The sequence below is a fragment of the Cornus florida genome, unplaced genomic scaffold, assembly GCF_030987335.1.
Source record: "Cornus florida cultivar Cherokee Brave unplaced genomic scaffold, ASM3098733v1 CherokeeBrave_3.0.0_Hap2_Chr10, whole genome shotgun sequence".
NCBI lineage: Eukaryota > Viridiplantae > Streptophyta > Magnoliopsida > Cornales > Cornaceae > Cornus > Cornus florida.
The window spans coordinates 60,083,925-60,102,709 of NW_026775580.1; the positions used below are offsets into that span (position 1 = coordinate 60,083,925).

At 38.3% G+C, this 18,785-nt stretch overlaps 1 protein-coding gene and 1 pseudogene across 1 annotated transcript in view; one reads left to right on the top strand and one right to left on the bottom strand.

Moving 5' to 3' along the window:
- Positions 1 to 4,081: 4,081 nt before the first annotated feature.
- The window catches only part of LOC132278575 (rho GTPase-activating protein REN1), a 48,118-nt gene continuing 33,414 nt past the window's right edge, over positions 4,082 to 18,785 (bottom strand). Inside the window, exons 21-24 of the mRNA XM_059780395.1 lie at positions 8,101 to 8,208; positions 7,861 to 8,024; positions 7,614 to 7,680; positions 4,082 to 4,973 (exon numbers count right to left, since the gene is read on the bottom strand). Of these exons, the coding sequence (XP_059636378.1) occupies positions 4,518 to 4,973; positions 7,614 to 7,680; positions 7,861 to 8,024; positions 8,101 to 8,208 (795 nt within the window). The 3' untranslated portion in view covers positions 4,082 to 4,517. The remainder of the gene's footprint in view (positions 4,974 to 7,613; positions 7,681 to 7,860; positions 8,025 to 8,100; positions 8,209 to 18,785) is intronic.
- Positions 9,291 to 9,457, top strand: LOC132280248 (U2 spliceosomal RNA; annotated as a pseudogene).

An 18,785-nucleotide genomic window follows, 5' to 3' on the forward strand; every position in this document is an offset into this window, starting at 1 on the left:
CAGGATTAGTTTTCACCACATCTTGCTGAAGTTCGAATGACGCCATCGCCTGGGACTTGCTACGTGTCACAGGGCCCGTCAAGGTACTTCCATCGCTTAATTTGGTCTTCGTACCACTTTTCATGGTGGCTTTAGCGTCGACCTTTGCAATAGTGATGTTCTTTTGGGCTTTCTTGTCTGTCTGAATCTTAGGGGGAGCCATAGAATCTGATAGAGAAGAAACTTGATGGTAGGAGAAAGAGATGAGAGGCAAAGGTGGTCCCACCGGGCGTGCCACAAATTTGTACACACAAATTTTGTAAGTCTGCAATAGAAATAAAATATGGAGCAAATAGAATTTTATTAATTTATGAATGTGGAGTACAGTCCTTTGTAATATCTTTTTACAAAAAAAGAATGGTCCTCTGATTCGATCTCCTTGTTTTTGGTTGGTTGGATCCAAGGGCTGCACGAGCTTGTTCTTGAATCAATGTGGAATTTGATGAAGAACGGCACGTTGTTGGATGTGCTTGATGTTCTTCGCTTTTGGGTTTCGATTCTGAATTTATGTCTGAATTCTGAGTCTTTGGATTTCTGAGTCTCTGAACTTCTGAATTCTGAATTTGTGTCTGAATTCTGAGTCTTTGGATTTCTGAGTCTCTGAACTTCTGAATTCTGAATTTGTGTCTGAATTTGTAGACTTCTGAATTCTGAATCCTCTCTCCTTTTTCTTCCTCCAAGCCTCTATTTATAGGCTTCTTGGATTAATAGGATGATGACACGTGTCATCTCCTGATAAGGAAAAAAAACTATAATTGGGCCGGGCCGGATATATTATGATAATTATCCTTAAAAATAATTATTCCAAATATATTTTATTAGGAATAATTATTCTTCTTATTTGACTATCTAGACTCTAGACTGGGCTTAATTAAATAATTTAAGTGGACCATACTTGGGCCAATTAAATAACTTAATTAAACATTGGGCCCATATTTAATGGGTCTATTTGTCCAAATTAAAGTTCACTAAAATTTTAGTGTCTACAATACTGTTCATGAATAGTTTTTTTTTTGATACCCCTGTGAACAGTACCCGCGGCACTATTCACGTGAATAGTAACTCAGGAATTTTTTTTTTTTTTTTTTTTTTGCCACCCGAGGGAACAATACTCTTCCTTTGATAAGGAAATAAATTGTATGAATTTCACTCCTTAATAAGGGAATTGAACTTTACGAGTTTTACTCAACTCACCTCTTTAATAAAGAATTTTTATTTTATTTTAAGGGAATATTAATTACGGGATTCATCCAACCCGGGTCCTTGTAGTACAGGACATTCATTTATTATCCCTTATATTATGGGGATATGGATTATGGGATTCATTCAGCCCGGGTCCTTGTAATACAGGACACTCATTTACTATTCCCTTATAGTACGGGGGTACGGATTCACTCAGCCCGGGTCCTTATAATACAGGACACTCATTTACTATCCTTTATAGTACGGGGATACAGATTACAGAATTCACTCAATCCGGGTCCTTGTAATATAGGACACTCATTTACTATCCCTTATAGTACGAGGATACTGCACGTATAAACTAAAAGGAATTTTATTAAAGACCATCATTGCCTCAAGGCTTATTAAAAACAAAATAACACGTGATGGAGCTACCCTCTATTTAAAATGATTAACTAAGATGCCCCCAGTCTTTATTATGAATGACTTGATAAGGCTAATTCCAGCCGTGAGACAATTTCTAATCGATATACTCATCTGAGTCATTCTCATGATATGTGCTGTCGCTCTGGCTGAAGAACGATTTCTTATATTTGGTATTATTTTCATCCCTGGCGAGAGGGGCTGGCCTCTTCCTTCCTTCCGTGCACTCATGGTGTCTTCAGCGTTGATGTGTTTTTGCCCTCTGACCAGCAACTCTATCATGCTGGTGGGAGGTTCTTTTGATAAGGAAAACAAGAATCTGGAGGTTTGGAGTCCTCCTATGAAAGCAGTCAAAGTTACCTTGTCGTCTACCTCTTCTACCTGCAACATCTCTGCGTTGAATCGGGTGATGTATTCCCGAATCGACTCTTTCTTTTGTTGCTCCACGGTAAACAGATAGGTAGCCGGCCTCCTATGCCTCTGACCTGTAATGAAGTGGCTCACAAACTGCTTACTCAATTCTTCGAAGGTGTTGATGGTTCCTGGCTTCAACTTGTTGAACCAAACTCTCGCTGATCCCTTAAGTGTAGTAGGAAAAGCTCGGCACATGATTTCATCTGGCACAGCGTGTAAATGCATAAAAGCTTGAAAAGTTTCCAAGTGATCGAGGGAATCTTTGGTCCCATCGAAGCTTTCAAACGAGGGCAACCTGAACTTGCTAGGTAGTGGACATTTCATAACGACGGGGCTGAAAGGCAGGTTGATCCTTTGTACCAGGTCATCTACGGCGGCAGGACCTTTCCCTTTCATAGCCTACATTACATCTTCCATTTTTCCCTTGAGATCCTTGATCTGCAAGTCGAGATGGGTAACTTTCTTTGTCTTTTCCTTAAGATAGAAGGCTATACTTTTAGGAGGTCGGGAACTCCGTGGGAGAGATGGGTGAACCACCTCTCTATGTCAGGTTCCCACCTAACTTTGTTCCACTTCAGTCTCATTTTGGGGGGGATGATTATCCTTCTCTTCAAGATTCCCATTACCTCCGTTTGGACTTAAGAGATCATGTCCTGGAAAGTTTTGTTGAACCGGTGGAACAAGGTGTTGCAAGAGCATTGCATTTTGCTGGATCAACTGGTTCATACCCTGACTCAGAGTTTGAACCTGCAGTTCCAACGCTGCAAACCGTGCCTGGTAGTTTGGGATGTACAGGTTTTCACCCGACTCTACCCTTTGACAAGATCCCTGCGTCGGTGTTCCTTCAGTAACCATACCGGACTGCAAATGTATATACCCAACGAGTAATTAATTCATTTAAGGGAATCGTCATTCCCACAGACGGCGCGAACTGTTGAGGCTGAAATTCGCGCAGTCCAATACGATACCGTTTTCCTACAAGAAAGAGAGGAGAAGATCGATGAACCTTGACGGCACCGGTATGGTGCCTGCCATGAGCTCTCCGACGATCAAATTAGTCACGGAAGCCTAAAAAGAAGGCAAGGCTTAATAATAGTTTTTACGTCGTACCTTCTTTAATAGCTTGGTGCCCTATTTATGGCTGTCGATTGGAATCAAAATCGTTCCGCCAATGTCGATGGTTGATCTTTTCTTCCACTTGTGCAAAATCATAGGAGATTTGTTGCCAGATTTGTCGGGGATATGATTTAATCCTTTTGACCTCTTCCAGTTATAATAGGATTATTCTTACCTGTTGAACCACGTCAGATTTCATTATCTTTGATAATGAAAATCTAATCAATCTTATCGAGAGAAGGGTAGGTTTATATTTTTCCCTATCAACTACATTTAAAAAAAATCCTAATCTTACAATAATATTCGTTCACAGCGACCATATTTGACAATGACAGATTTATAAAGGAATAAGTATAAATTTATAAAGGAATAAGTATAATTACCTTTATATATAAAAATAAAATAAAAAAAGATAAAATTGTCTAAGAAAATGGGTTTTGTCTACCGAAAATGAGTTTCCCTAAAATATTTAAAAGTTAATAAAATCGAGTTTGATCAAGATTAATAGATTGTTCAACCTCTCACCTATTTGATAATTGAAATATTGCATGTGGAAGAACCGAATTGGAGCTTTAAATTGGAGTAAATTTACTTCAAAATCAAATCCAAACCACCATCAGTGCTCCCAAATATAGCAAAAGTGTGATTCCGTCATAATAGAAATTGTGAAATTGTTTAACCTCGACCCATTTAATAATTGAAATATTGAATTAAAGAAAATTTAGTTCAAATTTTTAACTAAATTTACTCCAATTCTAAATTCAAACCACCAATTAAGTACTCCAAAACATGGTAAAAGTGCGACTCGGTCGTAACCTGAGTGTAATAATTAGATATGCAGATGGGGATGAAAAAGGTGCAATATTGACACTTTCAAGCAAAAGTAATTCCACAATTGGCCAACAGGTTAACTCAACAAATAACAACTTTATCCCACCCATTTCATTTACATTTGAATGACAAAACCTCTCTCCTTTGGTAATCAAGTGAAGGTGCTCAAGCTCCACTGGAGGAGACTTGAAACCAAGATCTGAATACAGCATCCATTGGGCTTAACAAGCTTTAGACCAACTCCAACGAAAAACACATTGATAATGACAAATTACGGAAATGACCTTTACTTAGAGAAACCCAACAATCAGGATTTTCAAATTATCAACTTACAGAAGACTAGATGATCTATACATCCTTGGCATTGTATGAACTTCAGCAGCACTTACCATAAATATGGACATCAGAATCAATTCTTTAGAGTTCCTACCAAGACCTAAATAGTCGATGAGATAGGTCATGTTGTTGTTGTATGCAGAAACAATGCCAAAAGAGCAAAATCAGACCTTGCATCATCTGGAGTATGTCCTTGGTGTTTGCATGCGAGATTGGCCTTCTCGACCTTTGCTTGCACTTGGAAAGCTTTCTGATTTTCCTTTGTCTAGGGCTACTGTTACGGATTCTGATCTTCTACATTTATCCAGGTTTTGGAGTGATTGGCCATCTGATTTTCTAACTGTTTCCGTATTCTGGACCAATTGGCCTTCTGTTGCTGCACATTTCTCTTGGTTCTGGAGAGACTGGCCGCTGTCAAATCCTCTGCCTCTCTCCGAGGATTGACCTGATGATCCTCGAGATTCTGAACCTTGACCTCTTTCAACGATTTGGACAGGTTGACCTGAATTCCGACCTTTGTCCAAATTTTGAAGTTCATTTGTAATTTGGGTACGTCGTTCCTTCAAGAAGTTGAGTCTGTTTGTTAGTTTTGAAAGTGCTGAAGTCGTAGAACTGGCACTGCCACCGGCACCCTGTCATGCACACAGCTGAAGTGTTGTTAACGTAACTTAATCGGTCCTACTTACTTTTGAAGATGGAGACACTCTTACAGATCTGGACACTTGAAGAGCAAATAAGCAAAATATCTATGGAGGAAATGAAATAACCATATGAAATTATTTGATTTTGCATTCATTTAATTATTTGCACAGGCACAAACCTATCCTTGAAGATCAGATCTCCCACTCCAATCCAGTCCCTCCTTTTGGAACCAAATAATAGTATTATCGTTTAGTGAAACTCTAGAAATTGATCACATAAAGCAACAAAATGACTTTTTAAAGGGGAAGGGGGTGGATCCGGACTCAATTGTAAACTCAATAAATACGAAGTAAAATTGTTTTAATCATATGACAAACAAGACACCTATTCCATCAATCAGTGTATTGTCTGTAAACCAATCAATTCTCCAAAGCGTACATCTAAAGAAGTACAGGAAAAAAATAAAGAACTGGCATAGGCAAATTATTGAAACCTACCTCACCCCCTATACCAAACATTTTAGAATTGATCAAAGCAGGCCTGCCTACTGCTGGTTCAAAGGGACATGAAGTGGCAGGACCCCAGATTAAGAGTTGCATACTGGACCAGTTAGCTGGTCCCAAGGTTGATGTATATCTGGTAAAGATGGAGTCTCCTGTTTCATATCTTTGTCACTCTCTAATTTGTACAAATAATTATCTTGCTGTGCATAAAAATGTAGACGGTGGTTTTGGGAATTAAATTATATACAAACTCTATGACAATAAATGAAACTAAAAGGCATTCACACTCCATCCAAACTGATATTTGAACACAAAAAATCAAATCCATGTAGTGTTCACACCCATTGATGAATGAATAGAGCCATTTGAGCAGCTCGGGCATTTCAAGAAGCTCATTTAGGCTCATTCACCCACCATATTAAGTCGAGATCAAACTGGAGTATCAATCAAGCCCAAGTTCATCTGTAGGCATTGTGCCAAGCTTTAGCAATGTCAGGTTCAACATGTTTAGGCTCAAGTTACCAGTTGAAACAGGCATTGTGCATCTGTAGCAACAAATGCCAACTTACTCGGAAAAGATCCCAGAAAGGAAGATTTAAAGGTGATATCTAAGCCAGCAAGTAGACATAAGAATTTAGTAAGCACTGGAAGAATGTTATAAAGGTCCATTTGCACTCTTAAAGATAGCATACTGAAACGTGTTAATTCAAAAGCTCAATTACATAAGTAAACAAGTTCAAGCCCCTTTTCCCCACACCCAACAGCGCGCACACAAAAACACAAATTTCCACTCGGCGGCAGAGGGCGGTTGTCTTAACTAAAGATGGTAAGTTGAGCTCGGGCCCAGCTTGATCAAAGCTTGAGGATAGACTGTTTGCCCCAAATATCACACTAAAGTTTCTGGGGTTGATATGTGCATAAATATATAGTGATGTTAATATATATATATATATATATATATATATTTCATCTGCTGCATTTGGAATGAGTTGAGTTTTACATTGAAAATAAAAATGATCCTCAAAAGAATCCTTTGGCCTTCAAAATGAAAGAAATGATGAACAAATACAATAACAAATATACCAATGTTTGATACATCATGGCACTCAAGGTGAGGCCCACTAACTTTAAAAGGAAAAAGAAATACTAAGAGATCTAGCAATTTTTTGTTCACGATTTTTAAAATCATTAAACACAGTTCATTCAGAATTGAAAAGGTTGAAAATTTAAGAAGTGTGCTAATCTGGCCTAATAACCTACAAAAAGGCATTTTTCTTTTCTTTTCGTTTTTTACCTGAATGATGCATGAAATTTTCTTTAAGTCTAACATGTATAAGCTGCAATAACATAATGAAAGTTTTTCTCTATTATACAGTTTACAAAGTACATATTTCAAGGCATATTGCTCACTCAAAATAAAGGAGTAAACTAATTTTGGAAAACATAGCATAGTTGCATTACGCAACTGATATTGCAGAATATATTACGTTATTTATATAAATATATAGACAAAGACTTATATATATATATATATATAAATATATATTATATAGTTAGTTCATCCCAGTAGGATTCTGGTGCAGCACCATGGTTTCTAAAACCCCAATCCGGATCTTATGAACCTACTATTTATGATCCAAAAGTACTGAATTGATCCAGATCCCGCATAAAATCCCAAAGGGTAGAATCTTTATGGAATCCCTAAAGGATAAAGGTATTGTAGAATCCTAATTTGACTCTCGATTCAATTGATCCTGCTATACAGCCACAAAGTGTCACTCTTTTGTTTCTTTTTGATAAGTTAGGATCGCAGATCTAAAACCTATTCAGACGATAGTTGGATGGTCCTGATCCATTTATAATGCCGAGATGGACTGAATTTGTTGGTCACTTACCCAAACAAGAGAGGGACTCACTGGAGAAGGTCCCAAAGCCAAATCCACCAAAACCTCCAGAAATTTAAAGTTTCAACCAAAACCTTGAAATTTCAGGCTGTAATTTAGCTTCTGGAAATTATATACTTATATAAATTTTCTGTCTATTAATAGAAAAGTAAAACTTTTTAACAAAAGTAAGAAGGCCTTATTTCAGCCACTAATGAAAGTGGTGCAGACATGAAATGCTTACCTTATTTCTTGTTGACCTTTCAGGAGTACGTGAAGTAGCTACAAATTCAATGTCCTCTTCATCCTTCCTGTAAACAAATTGAGGCTTAAAAGAATGAGGAAACAAATTTAGAACTAGCAATTACTTAAATATGAGCACCCTTTATACGTTAAATCCATTTATAAGATCTGACTGAAAAGGGGCTGGGGGCTGGGGTGGAGGGATGAAGTACAATGCATATTGTATTTAAATAAATAACAAAGCTTACAGTTTTGCTTGATGATTTTGTTGGGGTTGATAGCATGAGACATGCATAAAACTATAGTTATATTCACGTTGATGATTAAGCTGCACTTCAAGATAATCAGCCTTCTGCTGCAAATTGACGAGATCAGCCTCCACTTGACCAATCTCGTGAAGCTCTGCCTTCATCTTTACCATATTTGCAAGTTAGTAATTTGCTGCACGATTAAAGCCAATAAAAACAGTAATTCTAAGATTGACTAACCTTCTCATTAATGGTAGATGAAGAAAATAAGGGCCCGTGAGACATTTTAGCTTCAAGCACGGCCTTTAGTTCTCTCTCCTTCTGCAACTGGTCCTGTAGTCTTGCCACCTGTGAAAACAGTTTCACATTTGATCAGTTAAATCCTCTGCCAAGTATATAGTAAGTGGAGGACGTATGTAAAAGCCTTCCAATCATAAAAACAAGAAGCATAAAAAATATTAGTTAGAGGCAGTTATTGAAATTCATTTTCATCCATCAAACACAAGCACAAGGTCATTACGCTTTAGTGTGACAAAGAAACTAATTTGAAGAGTAAGATAGAGTATAAAATGCTCTGGGTTCAAAGGATGACATGAAGCAAACCGTAGGGTAGATTTAGTGCGAAGATAGTTTCCCATTATAATGCAACTATCTCAAATTTGAGGAAAAAAATATTTCAGCCTCTAGCTATTACTCTGATGCCATTTAGAGTGCCATAAAAGGCCTCAGTTTCTCCTTATCCACTCATCAACCTCCACTATAATTCCGACAATCACCTAGGGTCTGACTAAGTTATTCGCAAACCTTCAATCCTCAGAACTCAATTCATCTATAATTTTGAAGAAAAAAAATGGCATTAATCAATGGCAAATTGGTAACAACGATCTTTTTGCACTGTTGATCCTATAAGTGGAACAAGTCCATTGATCAAAGAAACCTATCTCACCCTCTATACCAAACTTTTTAGAATTGATCAAAGCAGGCCTGCCTACTTTGGTTTAAAGGGACATGAAGTGGCAGGACCCCAGATTTAGAGTTGCATACTGGACCAGTTAGCTGGTCCCAAGGTTGATGTATATGGTAAAGACGGAACAAGTCCATCAATCATTAGATCAAGCTACTTGCACCATCCTTTAGAACCCACAAAAAAGCCCCATAGCTCGTATTAATGCTTATGCAGCTACAACTATTTGATGGCCAATACCTTAAATCAGAACTTTTCCTTTAGAGGCGCCAACTCCACAACTAGCAAAATTCCAAAACTGATCTTTTCCCATATCTTCTAGCATTATCTTGCCTTGCAACATTAGATCTAAAGAATTGGACACACCTAATAGGATTATCCCATAATGAAAAGAAGAGGAAAGGAAATTTTCATGATCAAGAAAGATCAATATAAGGGAAAATAAAAAACTATGAAAATTAATATCAAGACTTCACAAATTGATTTATTCTTTGTTCAAACTGATACGTGGGTCAATGGCCCACATGATATTAGAATTAATTTTTGGAGGGGAAGGACCCATTACAGTAGCTTGCTACTAGGGTCCTTGCGTCCCCTTGGCGTCGCACTATTGCCTTGGCTGGCGCACCCCACCAGAAAGGATTTTTTTTTTTTTTGGTTTATTCTTTTTAATTTGTTGTGCCACATTGTATTTACTATGTTTTTTTTTCCCAGGTAAGTACTGAGGGCTTCTTAAATCATACAATAAAGAAAACTTTCTATAACAGTAAGCTTTACCAACTAACTCAAAATCTATACATTATTTCTTTATTCTCTTTCCTCATGTCAAGAGAACGAATAACAGAACACAAATGCTGATTATCATTATATAATTCAGACCATACATAATAGAGATGATACCACAATTAGGAATGCCATCGCAAGAGTGTTTAACTCCAGATTTCCATACACAGCAATCCTAAGGGTGATAATGTTGATCTAAAGGAATTAACTGAAGACAACTGTGGTGTTTGGGAGCAAGATTCTAGTCACACCCGCATTAGCCAGATCTTCTAGAAGCAGAAAATTTCTTCTATTATTTTTGTTCGATGAGTAGAAGTAGAGAATCTCATTAAATTGATAACTCCAGTGCTGCTTTATAACTTAATTCTGAATAAATTATTACTTACTCAATTACGTGTGTTTAATAATGCAATATAAATACCACTTAAAACCAGTAAGTCCACTTATAATGGAGTAAAATATTTGAGTGTGAGACTCCACTTATCACTGAACACTACACTTATAATTCAAAAAATATGAAAGAAATTCTTAATTTATAATTAGCACTTAAGTGCTTAGTTTACAATTTTCTGTTTGTCACCAAATATTTGGTACTGTTTAATTAAACTTAAAATTAACACCTAAAGACTTTAAGAACTGAATTTTAAGTGTTAATTGTAAATTAAGGATTCCAATGAAATTTGTTTGAATATTCAGTGTAAAGTCTTTTCTTTTTTCCTGGATGGTTCAGTGTAAAGTCTCCCCGCTTAAAAAGTTTTTCCCCATTTAAAACGAATCTTATTTTTTTAAGTGAAATCCAAATTGCATTAGCGAACCACTCAATTAAATGATCAGTTAATTAATTCAGAATTAAGTGTTGAATTAGATTATATCAAGATTGGAAGAGAGATGGACGCTAGTAATTTCTTAGCTAGTTCTGGAAAGGTTCATCATTCACCTCAACATCCCTACTCCATAAGGTCTACTGCTTCAATTAAATTTCTGTTTTTAGACATCTAATTTCAAATATGTGAGTTACTAGGTCTTCAGCCATAACGAGGTTGATGTGCAACAGCATTAAGGAAAGTCATTTAGGGTGGCATATTGTTGGTTTTTTGGTTAAAGGTTAGTGTCAATTTGGGGTTCTAGGAGTTATAAAGGGTGGAAAAAAGGGTTAACGATTTATGGATTAAATTAGGCAAGAAAGAAAAATATATATATTGGGGTTCTTTTGGCTTGATAGTTATTATGGGCTTTGGTGCATTTAAGTGTTAAAGGTTGAATAGTTTAATTAGGCGAGGAGTTTGGGTAGTAAGAGTAGAATCTTAGTGTTTTTTTCCCCCTAAATGTAAGAGTAGAATCTTGAGCTGTACGATAGGGGTTCAACAGATCTTGTCGTTGTGTTTAAAGCATAGAAGCAGAAAAATAAAAGAAGTAACTTTACAAATCATTCTTAGAACTCCATTAACATCACACTTAGGACTTGATGGGCTTGATTTTGCAGGGATCAAAGGTGAGGATAGGGATTGGCTTGGGAAGCCGTTTGGGGAGGAGGACGTCCTGGATGCTTTGAGGAGCTGTGATGGTGACAAAGCTCCAGGGCTGGACGGGTTCACTTTGGCATTTTCCCAACATAATCAGGAGGTGGTGAAGACAGAGGAGATGGGTGCTCTCAGTGCTTTCCACTCAGATGGTCATTTTGAGAAGAGCCTCAATGCTTATTTCATCACCCTAATCCCTAAGAAGGGTGGAGCTGTCAAGGCAAAAGGTTTTAGACCTATTAGCTTGGTTGGTGCTGTATACAAGATCTTTGCCAAGGTCTTAGCCAACCACTTGAGGAGAGTTTTAGACGAGGTGATATCGGAATCCCAGAATGCTTTCATTGGAGGGCGTCAGATTCTGGACTCGGTCTTGGTTGCTAGTGAGTGTGTAGGCCAAGTGTTGTCAGGGGCTTCTTTGTTATTACTTATATAATGTTGGGGCTTATGTCTAATTTCTGAAACTTGTTAGTATAAATAGAATGTGGTAGAAGGATGAAAGTATTCTCTCTCTCTTTCCCCAAACTCTCACTATTTTTCTCTCATCCTCTTTCTTCTCTTTTTCTTCTTCTTCTTATACTTTACTCTTGATTTGATTATCTCTTAAAGTCAACATGGTATCAGAGCATGATTTGTTAAGCTCTAGGTGTGTAGTTGAAACCCTAGGGCAAGTTTGTGTAAACCCTTGTGGGTGTGAAGGGTTTTGAAGAGATTCTAAGATGGGATTTGTTTGCAAGATAGTGTTAATCACATCCACACGTAGGGAAAAAAAAAAAAAAAAAAAAAAAAAAAATTGGACCTGTTTTTGATCTATTACAATCTCAATTGGTGTTTTTTTCGTGTTTGCGTGGTTCTACAACAACGGCTTTTTCTTCTTCGTTCGCGATTCTGGTATGGTCTACTTTGTTGCTTTCTAAGGTTTGTGTGGTGATTGTGTGGTTGCTTTTTTATGCCTCTTAGAAGACGGTAATCTTTCTAGTTGAAGTTTGCGTGTTAGAGAGGTGGTTCTCTACGGATTTCGTTGCTGCTTTTGTTTCTGAGGATTGTATACCCATAAACTGTTTGATAAAATGTTTGGCTCAGAGGTGACTTCAAAAGAAGCTGGGTCTTCTCCTAATTTGATTCCAGTATTGGGAGGTAGTAGTGATCACCATTCGGACCTTTGTATTACGATTGTTAGGCTGGATGAGACGAACTATATGGAGTGGGCTCAATCTGCTCGTATGCATATCACCGGTCGTAGGATGATCGACCATATCGAAGGGACTGTCACGTATCCCTCCAAGAGTGATCCTAAATTCAAGGAGTGGAGTGCAAATAATGCACTAGATATAACGTCGTTGTTGTAGTCAATGCAGCCATAAATCAGTAAAGGGTTTCTGTTTATGAAAACAGCTAAAGAGCTATGGACGGCTGTGGAAGAGACGTATTCCTCGATTGGTAATTTTGCAAAACTGTATGAACTCCAACAATAGATTTCAAGATTTAAGCAAGAAGACCAAACTCTTGCTACATATTACCACACTCTACGTGGTAAATGGGAAGAGTTAGATCACTACCAAGACTACATCACCTGTGTGCAAATGATGTTAAAGCATTTCGTGCTATGGTAGAGAGGAATCGAATCTATAAGTTCTTGGGTGGTCTGCATCCGAGAAACGAGCATGTCAAGGTACAAGTGTTTGGCAGGTATCCAACCCCTGCTTCTGTTAGAGATGTGTTTTCGTATATTCAAGCTGAAGAGAGTAAAATGAAGGCTATGTCTGCACCTATATACACTAGGCTTAAGCTAGAAGTACATTGTCTGAGAGGTTTGCTCTTGCCACACAACAGTGGAACAAGACCAATCCTCCAAAAAGAGGGAAGTAGGATGACAAGAGCACATTGAGGTGGGATCACTGTTGGGCATACGCGCCACACTAAGGAAACATGTTGGAATCTACACGGTCACCCTACTCCAGCTCCTGCAAATGCGAATGCTAGGCCAAGGCTTGGTCCATCTAGGGGAAGTGTTGAAGGATTTAAATATTTAAGTTATACCCTCTCCAATAGCTTAACCTTTTAGAGTAGATGGTGGTTAACACAAATATATAAAATTAAGGGAGACAATCAAAGTTGCATAATATCACAATATTAAAATAACGAGTTATATTATGAAACGTCATGAAAGAATTCAGACAATGACTAGTGCTTGAAACAATAGTGTAGGAAAATCAATTTTGACATATGTTGATGAGATCAAAAACAATGAAAGCTATTTACTTACTGTTAGAATGTTATATATATATAAGTGTTGGGTCATTATATAATTACAGAAAGTTGATAGGGCCCTTGTGTTATTAAGTAAGACTTGTAATCATTATATAAGCCTGCATAGGCTTATTAGGTCTGTTATGTTGAATATACAAGATACAATCTCTCTCTCTCTCATATGATTATGAACATGGTATTAGAGCGCTGCGATCATGGGTGTGAGAGTCTGTAATTGGGTTGTTATTGTATGAGATCGGCATCGCAATTGTGGTGTTGGTGGTCTTGGAAGTTCCTTATTCGTCATCAGATCTGAAGATCGTTCACCGTCGTTGTCAAATCTACAGCCTCGGTCGTCGTCTTTAGCTTGTTCACTGTCGTCGTCAGCTTAGTCGTCGTCGTATTTGCCTTGTTCATCGTCACCAACAACTCCTCTTTGTTCTTCAGCAATCTTACCGACATCGATAGTCTCGATTTGCAAAGGTGAGGTTCATCCTTTTGATTCGTCGACATCTACAGTCTCGGTTTGCGATCTCTGCTTATTGATTCGACCGTTGATTGTAAGTGGCTTGCCGTCGTCTCCGCTGCGTTGTTCACCGGCGTCTGTGAAGGTGTGACGAAGAAGACCCATGTTTGGCTACACGGATATAGCTATTCCAACCCTGGTTTACTAAACCTGGGATAGCTTAGATCCGGCCCAGTTGACCAGATCCGGCTCGTTTGACCAGATCCGGCCCATTTTCAGGTCCGGCCCGTTTTCCAGGTTCGGCCAGAATACAGATTCTGCTATTTTTTTTTCTTTCTTCTCTGTTTTGCTGGATTCAACATGGCATTCAGTTCAGATTTGCTTTCTCCCACGAACAGTCTTCATTCTCCCATGACTTCAGTTAAACTCAATGGGAAGAATTACATACTGTGGGCTAAATCTGTTGCCATTTTTCTCAAAGGCAGAGGTCTTGGTACTCATCTGACTAAAGAGAAACTCAAGGCAACTGATGTTTCTTTTGATGCATGGGAAAAGGAAGATGCGCAGATCTTCTCTATGATGATAAACAGTATTGAACCCCAAATCAGTTCAACGTTACTTTATTTGGATATTGCCAAGGAGATATGGGACAGATTGCAGCAATTGTATTCTGGGACAGGTAATATCACTCGTGTCTATGAACTCTATAAGCAGTACTTCAATCTTAAACAAGGTACTCAAAGTACAGAAGAGTATTATTCCAAAGTTATGGGAATCTGTGAAGAGCTGAATATGTATCAGCCCATCACTGCTGATGTTCACAGTATGCAACAGCGTGCGGACTTTAATGTTGTCCGTTTTCTTACTGGTTTATCATCAGCATATGAGCCTTTTCGTGCACAGATTATGGGCAGTCCAACACTTCCCTCTCTTGCTGAGGTGTTTTCTCGCCTTCAACGTGCTACACTAGCAAGTGATACGTCAAATTTGAATGCTGGACAGAACAGTGAGCGTTCAGCATTGGTAGTTTCAAAGGGTGAACATAATGCTTACCGTGGAGGTCGTGGGGGACGCTCCACACGTGGTGGTCGTGATTCACGAGGAGGACGTGGCCGTGGCAGGGAATTAAGAAAATGTACTCATTGTGGTCTTTCTAATCATACTGTGACCTTTTGTTGGGACCTTCATGGGAAACCATCTAGTTATGCAAATCAAGTTTCCTTTTCTCCAAATGATGTTGCTTCAGGATCTCACAACGTGGCTGAATCAGATACGGTCCCTGTTCTACGGGATGAGTATACTCAATTTTTGTCCTCCACAGCTACCTGTGCCCAGTCAGGTACTGCACACACATGTCTATTGTCTTCCACTCGCAGTCCTTGGATCATAGACACTGGAGCATCTGATTATATGACCGGATGTTCTTCTCTTCTATCTGATTTTCATTCTGTACCTCCTTCTCAAGGAGTTACCCTTGCTAATGGTTCATCCACTCAGGTTTCAGGTTTGGGGACAACTCAACTTAGTGATTCATTGTCTCTCTCGTCCGTTTTACATGTTCCGCAGTTTCCCTTTAATTTAATGTCTATCAGTAAGCTTACTAAATCTCTCCAGTGCTCTGTTACATTTGATCTTACTTCTTGTGTGTTTCAGGATCTCAAGACGAAAAAGACGATTGGTACGGGACATGAAGCTGGTGGCTTATATTATTTTGATTTCGAACCTTATCCTGTGGCTCTTCAGTCTTCTCTGTCTCCATTCCAGTGGCACTGTCGACTTGGTCACCCGTCACTTCAAGTTTTGAAGCGTCAAGTTCATAGTCTTAGTCATTTGAAATTCTTGTCATGTGAAGTTTGTCAACTTAGTAAGCACCATCGCGTGTCTTTCAAGTCTAGGGTTAATAATCGTGTCTCTAGTCCTTTTCATTTGGTTCATTCAGATGTATGGGGTCCAATAAAACATTCTTTAATCAATAAATTTTATTATTTTGTGACATTTGTGGATGATTATTCTCGCCTGACTTGGTTGTTTCTAATAAAAGATCGTTCTGAGTTGTTTTTAATTTTTCAAAAATTTCGCAAAGAAATCAAAACTCAGTTTGGATGTCCAATTCGTATTCTAAGTTCTGATAATGCTAAGGAATATTCTTCAACTCCATTTGATACATATCTTAGTGATAAAGGAATTATTCATCAAAATTCATGTGTTTATACTCCTCAACAAAATGGAGTTGCAGAACGTAAGAATCGACATCTCTTAGAAGTAACTCGTGCTCTTTTGTTTCATATGCGTATGCCTAACCGGTTTTGGGGTGATGTTGTTCTTATTGCCTGTCATCTTATTAACCGTATGCCGTCATCTGTATTAGATGGCAAATCTTCACATTCTATTTTATTTCCTGATTCTCCCTTGTTTTCTCTTCCTCCTAGGGTCTTTGGCTGTGTATGTTATGTCCACAATCTTGGTCCTGGTTTTGACAAACTAGACCCACGTGCCACAAAGTGTGTATTTCTTGGCTACCCTCGTTCTCATAAAGGTTATCGCTGCTATAGTCCTGTTTCTCAACGGTACTTTATTAGTGCGGATGTCACATTTTGTGAATCCATCCCATATTTTTCAAATACTGATTCACTTCTTGATATACTCTTGAGTCATATCTTTCTGCAGTTCCTCTTCCCTCACTTTCTCTTCAACCTCGATCTCTGGTTCCTTCGCCTGCCCCGTTACAGGTGTACACTCGAAAAGCAAAGCCATCTGCTGTCGTGCCTCCTCCATCGTCTTCAGAGTCTTTGGATCCTACACCTTCCATTGTGTTTGACTCCTTGCCTATTGCACTTCGTAAAGCTCCTCGCTCGTGTGTTACTAAACATCCCATTGCTCAGTATGTCTCTTATAATTCCTTATCGCCATCTTTCTCATGTTTTTCCTCTAAGTTGTCTACTACATTTGTTCCTAAGACTGTACAGGATGCTTTGTCTGATTCGGGCTGGAGGAAAGCAATGCAAGATGAAATGGATGCTTTGCATAAGAATGGCACGTGGAATCTTGTTCCATTACCTACGGGTGCTAAACCTGTTGGTTGTCGCTGGGTATATACTGTGAAGTATCTTCCAGATGGGTCTGTTGAGCATCTAAAAGCACGTCTTGTTGCCAAAGGTTATACCTAGACTTATGGTATTGACTATGATGAGACATTTGCCCCCGTTGCTAAGATTTCTTCTATTCCTGTTTTGATTTCTCTTACTGCTAATCGACATTGGCCTCTGTTTCAGTTAGACGTTAAAAATGTTTTTTTGCATGGTGACTTAGCAGAAGAGGTTTATATAGAGCAACCACCTGGATTTGTTGCTCAGGGGGAGTATCTTCACACTGTTTATCGCCTTAAAAAGGCCCTGTATGGATTGAAACAATCTCCACGGGCTTGGTTTGGGAAATTCTCTGAGGTGGCATTAAAATTTGGTCTTAATAGATGTCAGACCGACCATTCGGTGTTTCACCAGCGCACTAAAGCTGGCTTCATATTTCTTGTGGTGTATGTAGATGATATTGTGATCACAGGTGATGATTCTTAACGCATTGCTAAGTTGAAGTTGTTTCTGCAATATCGATTCCACACTAAAGACTTGGGTAAACTTAGGTATTTCTTGGGTATTGAAGTTGCTAGATCCAAGAAAGGTATAAGTTTATCCCAACGGACATATGTGTTGGACTTATTAGAAGAAACAGGTATGTTGGGTGGTCGTCCGGTTGATGCTCCTATGGATTCAAATACAATACTTGTATCTGATGAGGGTGATCTATTTAATGACCCGGGCAGATTTCGTCGCCTTGTTGGGAAATTAATTTATCTCATTATCACTCGACCTGACATTTCATATGCAGTTAGTGTTGTAAGTCAGTTCATGGGAGTCCCTAGAATGCCACATTGGATTGTTGTTCTTCGGATTATCCGATATCTCAAGCAAGCTCCAGGTTTAGGGTTACTATATAAATCAAATGGTCATCTCAGGGTGGAAGGTTTTACAGATGCTGACTGGGCTGGTTCTCCTTCAGATAGGAGATCTACTACAGGATACTGCACATTTGTACGAGGAAATCTCGTTACATGGCGAAGTAGAAAGTAAACGGTGGTAGCTCGATCTAGTGCTGAAGCTAAGTATAGGGCAATGGCTCATACCACTAATGAGTTGACATGGATACAACATTTTCTAAAAGAACTTGGGTTAACAGTTGAAGCTCCTACTCCATTGTTCTATGATAATCAAGCAGCAGTTCACATTGCATCAAATCCTGTGTTTCATGAGAGGACCAAACATATTGAAGTTGATTGTCACTTCATTCGAGAAAAACTATTAAGTGGGAGCATCTCTACTCCATTTGTGAAGTCTGAAGATCAATTAGCTGATATGTTTACCAAAGCATTGGGGCATAACCGGTTAAGAACTATCTGTTCCAAGCTGGGATTATTTGATATATATTCTCCAGCTTGAGGGGGGAGTGTTAGAATGTTATATATATATATAAGTGTTGGGTCATTATGTAATTACAGAAAGTTGATAGGGCCCTTGTGTTATTAAGTAAGACTTGTAATCATTATATAAGCCTGCATAGGCTTATTAGGTCTGTTATGTTGAATATACAAGATACAATCTCTCTCTCTCTCATATGATTATGAACACTTACTAACGAGACTAATGGAAGGATGTAAGGAGAAGATTCTTCATATGGTTTTTATAAATATGAAGAAAACTAGTTATAAGACCCTTGGAAATATAATATGGTTGATTTTAGAAAATAAATGAGTCATAAATAGATTTAGCGATAGGATAATGCAGCTATAACCACAGTAACTGAATGAAGAAAAAAAAGAAATTTTCAATTCCTGTAAGCGTAGATCAATTATTAGCCTTAGTACCCTAATTTTTTTCCTAATTATGGATGAACT